Consider the following 13,417-nt stretch of genomic DNA (forward strand, 5'->3'; position numbering starts at 1 on the left):
GCTGCCTTCACATACCTAACGATACAATAAAAAGAAAAGGAAATACTTTGTTTCAAGAAATCACCTGAAACATCTACAAAAACCACAACTCGAATGTAGAGTTATTCGGTCGGTCGGGATTCCCAACTGATTCCGTCCCCGATTTCAAACACACATAAAATTCACCTCTCTTTATTTATTTCAGGTACTTAATATCTGAACGCAATAGAAAAAATAATTATCCACCAACCATAACTTACCACATTGTTGGATAACACCTTAAAGCTATACACTTGAGAAATGTACAAGCTGATTTGTATCAAACTTTAAGGAAATGCGTGTTCCAACTCATTAATATTTTTGCGTACATGTATTTATTCCTGTTAACCATATTGCGTAAAAAAGCTTTAATCCGTGTGCAGGATGTGTTGGAGGATGCAAGAAAAATTTTTACGTACTTACAATTAGTGGGATTCACTAATTCGAAAGAGCTGTCAAGTGTGCAGATAAGAGTTGACCATTTAACACCTTGGGCACTTTTATTAACTTATTTAAACTTTATCCGTCGCTTTCAATCAATGAAACCATAATTTATATGCATGTATTTATGCCATGGCCTGGAAGGACAGCTACCATGCAGCATTGCATATTTAAATGGTAAGCATAAATATATGCCAAAATGTACATCAATTAACCGACTGCCAGTTCAACTTGCGACTTTTCAAAAAATTCAATATTAGCAGTACGCGAGTTCACAGCATTAAAATGCAGTCTAATAAGGTCTGCCTAGCGTCGCCCTTTAATCAAATGTCGAGTGGATGCATATTGGATATCAGAATTTAAATAATTGAATTTAAAATTCCACTCACACCTGCGACGTATCACTGCTACCCATCCGCAAAAGCTCGAAGGAATGAAATCTGTAACAAGGTGGTTGGTTTGAAAAGGTGACCAATCTAGTTGTTTAGCTAGCCCATCACCAAATAACGCTGGCTCGATGCTCACACATCTTCTTATCAAACGAAAGCCACTGATTGTTTCTCATTAGATTAAATTCAAATTCATTTCTTGGTCATGGCGTACATAGTTTGTTGATTAAAGAGATTATGTAAAGGAGGAAACACCTGAAGCATGGGATGCCCACAAGTAAATATGTAAGTGGAGTGGACGGGGAAAAGTTCAGAAAATTATTAACCGAGCAACAGTGTTTAATCGCAATCTGTACCACTGGCTTTTTTGACTTTTGCTCTCCTACTCAGTAAATAATAGTGCTTTCGTCCTTCATTGTTGCACCTCCGAGTTGTTGGGGCTACTGGCTGTCATTAGCAGCCAAGCAGGTCTTCCTCATTGTTGGCACCACACCACCATCAGAATAAAATATGATAATAACCGGTGCTTAATATTCAATTCAGCAATGCATAATCTTAAAATGACGAGAGAGGTGAAGCTGAAATCCGTGGCCCTTGTCGATTCCTTTTAAATAAATGTAAATTATGAATTGTAAGTTTGTAATGAAATAATGAATGTGGGTCGCCCCAAAGTCAAAAAGCCGGATCGTGGTGGGTTTGCTTTCTTACTTCATGAGAGTTTCTTATCAATTCTACGTTTAGTCCATCGTTACAGTCAAGGCCAAAACCAACAATAATTTAATGCATTGTTTTCTTGTTGTTCCAAAATTGAAACAATTATAATGATGTTGCTTCCTCCTCAAGAAAACTGACTTTTCCTACCTGCAACCATTTAACTAATCTCCGTACTTTTATGCATGTATGTATGTGCACGTATTCTTTACACGAAATTTTTCTACATTTTCCTGGGTTTCTTAAAACTCTGAATAGGCGAGAGAGTTGATCAATTACTTTTTATTTGTAACTAATTACGTACTATCCAAGCTTTTTATCCTGCTGAACTTGCTGGTTTCTGAATTTCCGTTAATTGTCAACTCTAATAACAAAACAATGTTGTAGCACGGTAAAGGCTCATATCAAGAAATAAATTAACGGTTTCATTATATTAATAAATGTATTATTCTGACACCCAGTGTGTTAGTTAATTCTTGCATAATTTCCGTAACAATTGGATGGCGTTAGTTTGTATGTAAACTATGTTCCACGAGATTTTTCAGACATTTGTCACTATCAATATCTCCTCTCTGTGTGTCTTTCTCCATTCACATGCACACTGAATTAATTATCCGTAAAGAGTGAGAATAAACGTGCTATATGTACATGTTGTTTTCAAGAATGTTACGATTAACCTCCTTGTGTCCCAAGGTCAGTTTTCATCCTAATGACTTAATTAATGTCTTTCAAGTTTCCTTGTCATGCATATGTGCATACTCTCACTCGAAGAATATGCTTTAAAATGTTCACGAGTTTACAAGTAGATGAGTTGATTTCGCTACTCGTCTACTGTAGTAAAAATTATTAGCAATTTGCCATCCTCAGACTTATTTACCCACGACATCAACCACATCAAACCGCACTCATCTCATGAGCCGTGGAGATCATAGTTAAAATAATTTCTAAGGAAGAATAAATTCTCAAGGAAATGTGATAATCTAATTACCTTATTACATGCCATCATGAAATTTGGGCAAAGTGCATCACTAATCTCCGTAACGGCAAGAACAAATTAGTAATTTGTCTTGTTCACTCGCAATTCGCGTGCAGGAATACAATATATAAATGTAATTGTATGCCTACATACTTGCACTTTCCCAAGACGAATAAATATCAAAATCAGAATTTGTGTGAAGGTTTCCAAAAATCTCATTTGTTTTTGACGTTACGTTGATGATTCTATTCTCTTCCACATTTTATAGCGTCAAAGGTCATTCAGTCATAAACCATGCATGCGTATACATAGACAATGCCGTCATAATGTGTAATTCTAGCACAATAAATTTGAAGAATCAGCTCAAAATTTGGATGTAGAGAATTAATCACAACAACAATCGTAAATATGAAGTGCACTGAGTTGTCTACAACAATTTTATTTCGCACCTCGCATCAAATTTATCGATACGAATCGCCATTAAGGAACAGGAGCAAATTATAATGCAATGATCAAAGGAAACAAAGAACCCATTTGTCGGTAACCAGTCGAACCGTGTGGGGAGAAAAAATGGCAGTAATAATTAGACGAATTAAGTCATAAATTTGAACAAGTGTCGGGGCATCAGTTTCCAACTCTCTTATTAAGTAACATCAGAATTCAATGATGGCCAGCCTTGCTCGTACTGCGAGGGTCATAAAATAAATGAATAGTCGACGAATGAAACTGGTACGGGATGGGTAAACAAAATTGAATGCTAGGCGCTCACTCTGCCAGAACAAAACTTGTTTCAATTATTATAGGTAATTATCAACCTTTAAATTGACTTTCGGACGAAAATCTTTGAAATTGTTGTTGATTTCAATTATTGTTTTAATTTAAATATTACGAGATAAATCTTTATGTCTTGATTCAATTCCCCTGTTCGCTTCGTTCCCTCCAGTTTTATCGAAAACATTACTACGATCCGTATTATTATTTTTTTCGGTTAGTACTACATCATTCGTTTCTTCTTGAAAAATAATAATCATAAGTCAACATTCTTGTGTTGAGTATTTTTTATCTAGCATTTTTTGCTTTAAAGATTTAAGCGTATAGTTTTAATTTTGCAAATCAGATGGTTCAATAATTATCATGTAACGCAATGTTGCTGTTGTTGTTGTTGTTTAAAACGATTGAATGATTAGCGACAATGAGATGAGATGACAATTAAAAAAACGTTGGTTACCTGAGGACACATTTTACAGTTATACTTCCTCCCAGTGCCGTTTGCTGAGGGATGATGATGACCACCCTTCGAGTTTGCCAGTCCACTCGACAAAGGTTGCGGAACTACCAGGCCTGCCGAACTAGGTGGGGATGAAGAAACTGAAGAACCCGAATTGTTGGATCGGGGTGCACCGTACAAATGGGGCAAGTGAGGAGACGACTGATCAACTAATAAAAATTACGATAAATTAGTGTTACACTACGTGATTAGGTAAATCGGTAAGCATGTAATGATCACGAATTCGACAGATTCAAATTGAAATTCCTCAAAGATTGTAATTTGATGAATCTGGTGACAACTCGAATACGTAGAATGCGACCTTGTAAAATCAAAATCTAGCAAATCATTTTACGATCTAATTATAGCAACAAGTGGAAAATTTGTGTGAAACGTGGAGCAAATCTAATCAGTTTACAATCGGCTCAGTGGACATTGTGCAAAAGTCAACCGCTTTTGACAACCTGACCAAAGATTTGATTTGGCGTTTGCAAATCATGCATAAAATATTAAAGCAGTTTTAGGTATGCATGTAGTCCTAACTTGTCATTAGTCTTAAACAATGTATACAGACGAAGCACGCTCTTTGGAAATATGCGAAAAAAAACTAGGGACAGCTGAAAATGTACTGGTTTTGAGTAATGCATAATCTGACGAGAATGTGGGAAGGATGGGCCGTGTTCACTGATCAGTGAGTATATCAATTCTAACAAGTGCTATAAGTTCACGTATATGTACGCTGCGCAAGGAAGGATAATCATTCTCAAAGTAACAATTCTATCAGATTATTGGTATGCTGAGGTCTTGATGAAATCTCATTTAAAACTTGAATTGCGAATATTCTCAATATGCTTTCGTCAAACAAATCAGTAGATGCGGAAAATGTTGGGTGCAGAATTCTCAGTCTGACAATCAATCAAGAATTCATTAAATGTATTCGTGAAGCTTACCTGATTTGATTGAATTGTGATGATTTTCAGGAGAGTTTAGCTTGCCCTGCAATAACAAAAAGAAATGTTGCATGAAGTCAGATTGATTTTTAGCCGGTGACATGTGACACTTGAGTTTTGTCAACTCGTATCATGGGCGTCTCTGCAATGGCAATACGTGAATTGTCAACAAGCCAAGCTGTATTTACTAACTAACTAACTCGCAATGCAAGCTGTGTCGATTCTGGTTTAAACTTTTAAGCAATTATTCACACCCTGTCGATGTTTGTGATGGACAGATACGTATCTATTTAGATGCCACATCATCTTGATGCAAAATATTTGATATTATTTATTAGCCAAATTTCTAAGAGGAGTAAAATTCCAATGGGGGAAAAGATACACACAATAAGTCCTGTGAACTAGGTCAGTATTGTAGCAGAAAGTGTCCCAATAAGTCCCATGTCAAATGTAGGAAAATGACGTTGATTTCTGTCCAATAATCAGACATGGGAATCAGTCGTTTAGGTGTAGTGCATCCATATCACTTGCAATATCATTTGAGTTTCTTGAGCTACCACAACTTTAGGAATTTCTAGGAATTAAAAGAATATTAAAAAGAATATTCAGATAATAATGTTCCTGTGCATAGGAAGGTACTCAGCATTCACAGCCGACCATCATGATTAAACTACATATTTATTGATAAGAATTTTTAGTCGGTTATTAATGTGCTATTAAGCTCAATTCGTGCGAATGGGTAGATGAAACTCTAATCAGGCCTATCCGTCCATGAATCCGTGAGGTATGGATAAATTAAATCGAAAAGGAGTTACCTGAAAAGATAGCCTTGAAAACATAATTATAATTACCCCCTGCTCTGCAATAAAGCCCATTACACCTCACAAAGTCTGGACATAAGATGCACGTAGAATGAGGGATGTTCAAAAGAGTTTCTGTTCCCTAATGCCAGACAACAAGTGAATGGGGACAGATTAAAAGAAGAAGACAGCAGAATGTGAGATACGATGAGGTAAAAAAAGGGTTGAAGAAGCAAAAGCAAACCAAGACTATTATGCGAGGGACAGAGACCATAGACCGCAGCACATACCTCGCCAGCACCACCGTTCCAAACATAATGAACCCCATCAACAGAGGACTGATGATTAATAAGTTGTCGTTCAGCCATGACAGCCGACATCCAATTCATCAATTGCAGGTTATTTCCTGTCGATGTTGTCTCTCCAGTTGACCCATTATTATTGCTGGTGCTGCTCACATGTCCAGCTCCTGAATTAGGCACGACACCGTCGGATAAATCCTCTTCTCTCCCGTTGCGACCACCTCCTCCTCCTCCTCGTATTCTAATATGTCCGCTCTGGTGTGGGTTGATGGAAACGGTCGAAATGGAACCTGGGGACGGGGGGCTGTGTAGCGGGGGCGACGTTCTTTGGGAGGGACTGCCCCCGTGGTCTGCTTCTCGACTCTTGGAGTGGTCTTGGGTCAACTCGTCGTGAGTGGAGGCCGGGCTGCTGTGATTTTCCAGTCTCTGTTGTACTTCATATCTGGACAATGGTACCTGGTGGGAAGAATGATGCGGATGTTGCTGGTGGGAATTATTAGGACTGTCTATAACCCGGGTGTTGAAATGATCATCTCGAGTCGGTCGTGGGGACGATGATGAGATTTGCTCGTGGACATTGGAACTTGAACCACTATTATTTGCCCAGAAAAAGGCAGCTTTCTGCAGAGTTCAAGAAAGAATGTGCGGTATAATACATTGCATGAGATGGAAGAAAAGGAGATATACATAGTGAAAGTAAGAAATAAGTGGAAGCAAAACACGGAAAAGTTTATATTCTTATCAGAGCAATCTTAGATAACTATTGGGTCTATATTTTTTTGTAAAAGTAGTTCAAGTTAAGCAATGCTTCCCCTGGAGAGAATATACACGACTACGATTAGCGCTGTTCTGCATGAACGCATTTTTAATCTCAGGTGTAGCTAACGTGATTCTAATCTAATACTCGACGTGACGAAATCAATATGTACACTCGTGAAAAATTACTACAACTCAGGAGTTGTTGGTACAACTAAAAGCTGTGCAGAGCCTCTAACATACATACCCCCATCGAAAAATCTCAGGTCACTGTAGTTGTCACTGGCTGCATGTACATATATGTGAATGCATGCAATGAATCTCGACTAGATGAAGAACGAACGTGCAAAAGAGCGAGCAAACGAGCTTTTTAATACTTAATATTGAAACTATTTTGATTCCAACTGAAAGACATAAGCAAAGGAAATTAATGGAATGAACTGTGGTAAAATTGTACTATGCCAAGCATTTCGACAATACGACGACAAAAACGGGTGTAATTTCAGTATAATTTCAGTATGCACTCCATAAAAGATTGGTCTTATTGGTTGAGTCACTCTTGTTAGCTAAGACTTATTTTAGTCTCCTCCAGTCCTCTCGGCTGCGCTATCACACAGGCATTCTTATAAAACAGACGAAGGATAATAATGATCATGCGAATGAAGTGTGTGCTGGCAGACTGAGTAACACCTTAGATTTTCCTTTTATTAATTTCATGTTCAAGGTTTCATCTCATCTACACCATTTTTTATTCATGGACACGAAAATTCAGCCGTCTTGTGCTCAACAAAACTCGGGAGACTCCTTAAAGCAGGAGTGCTGGTCGTTACACTTAATCCAGTTGAGACACCAAAAATGCTTCTCTTTCCAGATAACTAATGCAATTTATTTCACTTAAATATGCACATTTTAAATTGTGTTTCTATCGTATGTCTGATATACATATGATAATTCGTCACTTGAATCTTTGAAGGGGCTATGAAACATGCATTAATTCTAAAGATGTGCTTCTCGACACCCTATTACATGCACTACCAAAAGTATTGACAATATTGAGCATCCAATCGGTACATAAAAACGTAGATCTAAAGGTGTATCTTACATACAGAGTGGTAGAGAGAGAGAGTCAGGTATTTCATAAAAAAATATTTTTTACTCGGTTTGGAGATAATAACGAATGTATAACGATTTGCACTTGGCCAAGACCAAATTGTATTGGTACATCTTTCCAGTCATGCTTTTACTCATTCAAGAAATGGCTGGTACACAAATTGTTGATGACGTAAGTGCCATTTTATGTTGTCCAGCAGCAGGTTTGCCATTTATGCATACGATACGTACATACTCGCAGTAAACGTAACACTGACATCACAATGTGAACATTGCAAAACAATCACGATTGACAGCACAACCGCGCACGAACATAAGTAATTTTTTCGTAGAAATGGATGCGGAATGTTATCATCCAGGTTCCCATCTCCATACACGGTTTCGATAACAATAAGATTTCATTCAACATTCTGTGCCATTCCAATTTTACTAAGAAATAATCCAAGCGTAATACTAATAAATATGTACACACTTTCTTTAATTTGTCTCACAAACAAAAATATTTTGTCCGCATCGGTCTTGCTCACATTTCTTACGCTTTGCAGAAACTACACGTGACATGCGATCCAAGCCCATAAAAATCGGTTGGTGACTCGTTAATTGTGATAAGTCAATCTGGTCAGTAAAGCTTTCCGATTGGGATGTAGATTAAACATTGACACATTACAATTCAAAGGTTTCCCAATCGATAAAATACATAAAAGAAAATTGTTTTCTTGGATAAGGTACAATTTTCTAGTAATTCAAAGCAAAGTAGAACCCAACTTGCATTGCAAAGCAATTGAGTCCGATATCCGACATCAAGATATGTATGTTTGTACATGCATATGTACATACGCGTACATTGGTCTTGCTACATAACTGTCAACTTGAAAATTTCGGCAAAAGTCAACCATATATGAGACCAGCGTAACCACGACATGACCAGTCAAAGTAATGTCAATGATTCTTCCGACAAATTTAATTTAAAGTCAAGTTTTAAATCCAAATAGAATAAAATTTCACAACGTAATTTGCCAAATCATGTCACCTGCCTCATCAAAGCGTGTCATATTTGGTTGACACAAACTTTTTGCTGACTAAAAATTAGCACACTAGTTAGGCTGAGCTGACAAATAGTAAAGCATATTAAAATTATTGGATTTTCTGACATGTGTCATTTTTAAAAGTTTTTCTTGCTCAAATTAATCAGTGACATATTCTATGACATTTCAATTTGCAAAATGTCACGATCAGCAAACATAGTGCTAAAAAGAAACTAGAAATAGAAACTACTGCATTCAATAAATATATTAACACTCGTTAACAATTAACTTTTAAAGTTCTCAGAAATGCTAGAAAAGTATGCAAATGGATTATTCTAGATAGGTACATATACACTATTGTTAACATGACATATTCTTGCAGATGGTTATTCCTATGCATCTGGAGATTTTAGGCAAGTAAACATTTCTCTTTTCACAATATTAAATACTGTAATTTTTGCATCGTTTATGTTTCTTTACAAAGAGTTCAATGACAATAAATCATGCAACTCTTAGAATGCATACAAATCCGCAAGGAAGCCCATGCAACCACCACCAGGGTGCTGTTGTGCTGCCAGAAATTTGTTCTTTGTGTATTCCATCGGTTCCGTGTCATGCCATCATTTAACAAAATAAATCAAACATAACAACCTGCTTTGGCGTCAATTAATACACATTTATCATAAATATTGTATACATCATAATTTGAGCAGTTTTGAACACAGGAAAGTAGAGGATCACCACCACCACCAGCTGAAGGAGCAGCAAAAAGATGGCTTTTGGCTGCTGGGCAAAAGGTTGCAACAAGATTACAAGTGTGAGATAAAAAAGGAAACATGAGAAACATAAAAGGTGCAGCAGGGGGTCTTCATTTGGATTAATGCAGATCTATATTCTCCAACTACATATTTTACATTTTAAGAAGCCCGTATTGATAGCAATCGAAATGATTTATTCAATTGTGAGTAGGAGTTTAGTCCATTTCAAAGTCAGCAAGTGCTTCAGTGCTGGCAGAGTAGCATTTCAGGCTGAAATGCCTGAAAGACCAGCTTCCTAATTATTAAACGCATTTGATGTGCATCCCTCTCCTCCGTATTCTTCTCGGATCTCATATCGCATCTCGTTCCATCAAGAAGAAACAGAACAAGTCTCCACTTCCACAGCTTTCTGACGGCTTGGAAAAACCTGAATTCTTCACGAACCGTCAAAATACTCATCTCATCACCACTTTGTTTCTCCCGTGTCCTTCTCTCACATAAAGAAGCATGATTAATAAAGCACATTACATTTTGGATGCACATGCAGTAATTTTCTTAAAAAATCTTCTGCCTGCTAATTAAAGATTACTCAAGTCATCTGAGTGACTTGAAGACTGCGTGAGTACCACATTTTTTTAAAAAGATTGCCAAGATTCTCACCGTCAGCTCCTTCACCGGAGAAAACGTTTAATTTGTAATTATCATACGAGGAGTAGAATTTTTAAGCAAAAAGTTTATCTCTGTTGTTTCGGTGCTTTCACTCTTCTTGGAATAATCCTCCATCTTAATGAGAAGAATACAACTGAGCAGAATAGGTACGACTATAATCAGCCTCTAAATTAATCAACTGCTGTGCCTCCTCACTGCTCCTAATTCAGGTAAAATATGCAGCATATTTTCTTAATTCAATCACGAATTGAGCCTCAACTTTCCAGACCAACTACATGAGCAAACCTCTTCTTTGTATTACTTACATTTGGACGAAGTCATAAATTAGAAAAGATAATGCACAACAAGTTTTGGTGGAGTGGTTCTGGGTTGACGCAAGAGAATTGAAAGAGTTTTGCATGCAGCACATGTACTCGGAACCAAGAAGTACACGACATGATCATCATTAACATCATCATCAACATAGTATTATTATCCTCACACAATGATTGATATTATTCTGAAAAATATAAATGCTTCTCATTAGTCCATTTTAGCAAAGATGGGATTCTTCCTCCGAGCCAAAAACTTTATCCACCTCCCTGCAGCATGGCCAAGACGCAAGTGCACATCCACAAAACAGCCAAAAACCTTGGCGTGGGTCTTGGCTTGATTGGATTATAATGATGGCATTACCAATGAAGTGGAATAAAACTTTTAGAACCGTTTATTAAAGGAAATAGCTCTTGCTAGCCGGTTTTGCTTTAGGTGAGGCATCTCCACCCGCCCTTCACTACGTACGTATGTACATACTCCTTGCTACTACTGGTCATAATGCATAAAATACCCTCGCGGGCAGAATCAAAGTACCGTGTGCTAGTAAATATATGTACGTGGTGTTATCAAGCTAATGTCATAAAGATTCCCCACCCTCCAAAAATTACCAGTAGTACATGTGCTGTAATAGTAATATTAATGTCAACAGACGCTAAAAGGTCTTGAAACTTGCAAAAACTCTACTTGGAATTTTAAAAATATGTTGTGCATGAATGGCGTGTGTGCTTTCACCATTTGGGTTTTCGTATTTTAAGCAAAATGTGATAACTCAAGGAATGAATTAACCTCTGGATCCGAAAAGATAAGATTTCTTGGGAGGCTGAAGCCGTTGGCGGAGGAGAGGTGCGAGGGTGAGCCGATGCTGGAGGAACCGGAGGACGGGGCGACGGAGAGGTTTGTGGGGCTGGGGGGGCTCATCATCATCAGATTTTGCTGCTGCTGCTGCTGGTGGTGGTGGTGCATCATGGCGGCGGCGTTGTTGGTCGCGGAGAGGGCGGCGGGTAGTGCGTAACCCAGGACGCGAAGATCTGCCGGGTACACAAATTGATGGTGGTGGAGAGAGGGAGAGCCATTAGTTTGGTTTTTCTCACTCTGAGAAACACTTAGCTCCATCATTTTTGAGAGATAGAATCATAAATCAGGAAGCAAAATCTTGAGCCGAGTCAAGCTCGAGAAAGAGAAAATAATTTATTAAAGCTTCCAATGTTTTGGCACTTCCCATGAGCACTTCTGGCAATAGGTCAGATTTTAGACGAATGGCTCAAACGAGTGATCACTTCCACTTCAACCTCTCCCAATTAAACGGTGACACGGCTGTGATCGATTGTGGAGTTTAGAGCAATATTTTACAAAGTTTCCTTCGTGGCACGGCAAACATTTTTATTACGAGAGAAAAGTGTGACTAATGCACTTGATCCATCTTTGTAAGTTTCCTCCATGTTTATATTATTATATGTAACGCCAACATATTGGCTCACACTAACTGCCATAAAAACAAAAGGATCACCGGTAGATTGGTCCCAATTTATAATTTTATGAAATGTGAGTCAAACAAGTTGTGTACATCGAAAGGCTGTATTGACAACCTGTACTTACTTACATACGTATATGACAGCACGTAAGTAAACCCCGGCTTTGCCTTATACACATTACTATACGTACATACAAATGTACATACTGCTGCTGCGTAACAAATTAAAAGAGATCACTTTTAACTTTGGTACGATTTTTGGTACATTCTTGGTTCGTTCACCAAACCATAAGAGGTTTATCAAGCCAAATCAATGGATCAACTAGTTGCAATTCCACTTTTATTATTATGTTATGTATGCATCCATCAGGTAAATTAGAAAATCAAGTTCACTTAAATTCAAAACTTGAACATAGTTTTTGGTTTGCGTAAATAATTTGTCGTTCACCTATTCGCTAGCAACTGCATTATTAAGCTACAACACAGCACCAACCAACAACTTGATAATAACACTAATCTACGAACCACTTCCACCTTTCATGTGCATGTCTTGAGTCAGAATTTGATCTGATATCTTTCCAAATAAGACGAGTCAATTATTATTTCACGTCCATCCAGATGTCGTTCTTACGGCTATCAATTTTTATCACAAAATTGATAAAATTCTGAGAATTTTGCATGCACCAATCCAAAGAAATTAAAACCCCAACATTTTTTGAAACAGCATGTGCGTTGAGCCACGCGAGTGAGTCGAGTGATATGAAAATGTCTTTGTCGCCTTAATATCCACGGTTTCAAACTCCACGTGTCTCCACAATTAAACACAGCAAGGCGTACTCAAATTTAGATTTGTACAATTCACACCAAAATAGTTTTGCAGATGAAAAATTACTTTACTTTAATCACTCTTGATATGACCCAAAGAACAAAACTTTTCTCGAGCCGTACAAATATGCAGCACTGCATACTGATCCAAAGTGAGACACATGGAGGACACTCGGTCGTGTATCGTTATCGTGGAAAAAATTGCTTATGCTGGAGCAGAACTGGGACGGACGGAACGACGAGGAATAGCACAGTTTCTACTCTCGTATTGTTGCTGTGCGGTTAATTTTTTAGTTTCTTGTTCTTGAGCCATGCACTGGTTTGAGAATGAATTTCGTGCATAAGAAAGGACACAACCACCGCTACCACAACACAGCGAGAGGAGCATGTGCATGCAAGAAAAAGGATAAAAAGTGGAGAGCCAAAGGGTTATTTGATTTGGTTGTTGGTGGTATGCTCACTACTCGCTCACACGTTGTTTCAGTCGCTTCTTCCTACGAATGTCTCTCCTCGATCGTGTGGATGTAGCTCTCAGTCAGTAGGTTTGTATTATTATGGGCACCGTCTTTCTTTCAAGGGGTTCCTCCTTTTCACATTTCTCGCTTTTACGAATCCATCCTCCTCTCCCATGTTC

At 37.9% G+C, this 13,417-nt stretch overlaps 1 protein-coding gene across 8 annotated transcripts in view; it reads right to left on the reverse strand.

Moving 5' to 3' along the window:
• Positions 1–13,417, reverse strand: part of LOC110846382 (zinc finger protein rotund) — a 90,078-nt gene that overhangs the window by 39,450 nt on the left and 37,211 nt on the right. The window contains exons 1-4 of one of the 8 annotated variants that reach the window (XM_035850624.1): positions 11,274–13,220; positions 5,843–6,475; positions 4,753–4,798; positions 3,764–3,972 (exon numbers count right to left, since the gene is read on the reverse strand). In XM_035850624.1, the coding sequence (XP_035706517.1) occupies positions 3,764–3,972; positions 4,753–4,798; positions 5,843–6,475; positions 11,274–11,603 (1,218 nt within the window). In that variant the 5' untranslated portion in view covers positions 11,604–13,220. Of the gene's footprint in view, positions 1–3,763; positions 3,973–4,752; positions 4,799–5,842; positions 6,476–11,273; positions 13,255–13,417 lie in introns of those variants that run through there. The other 7 variants (XM_035850625.1, XM_035850623.1, XM_035850622.1 and 4 more) reach the window with 7 other exon arrangements.

This window comes from Folsomia candida, unplaced genomic scaffold (assembly GCF_002217175.1).
Source record: "Folsomia candida strain VU population unplaced genomic scaffold, ASM221717v1 Fcan01_Sc003, whole genome shotgun sequence".
Lineage (NCBI taxonomy): Eukaryota > Metazoa > Arthropoda > Collembola > Entomobryomorpha > Isotomidae > Folsomia > Folsomia candida.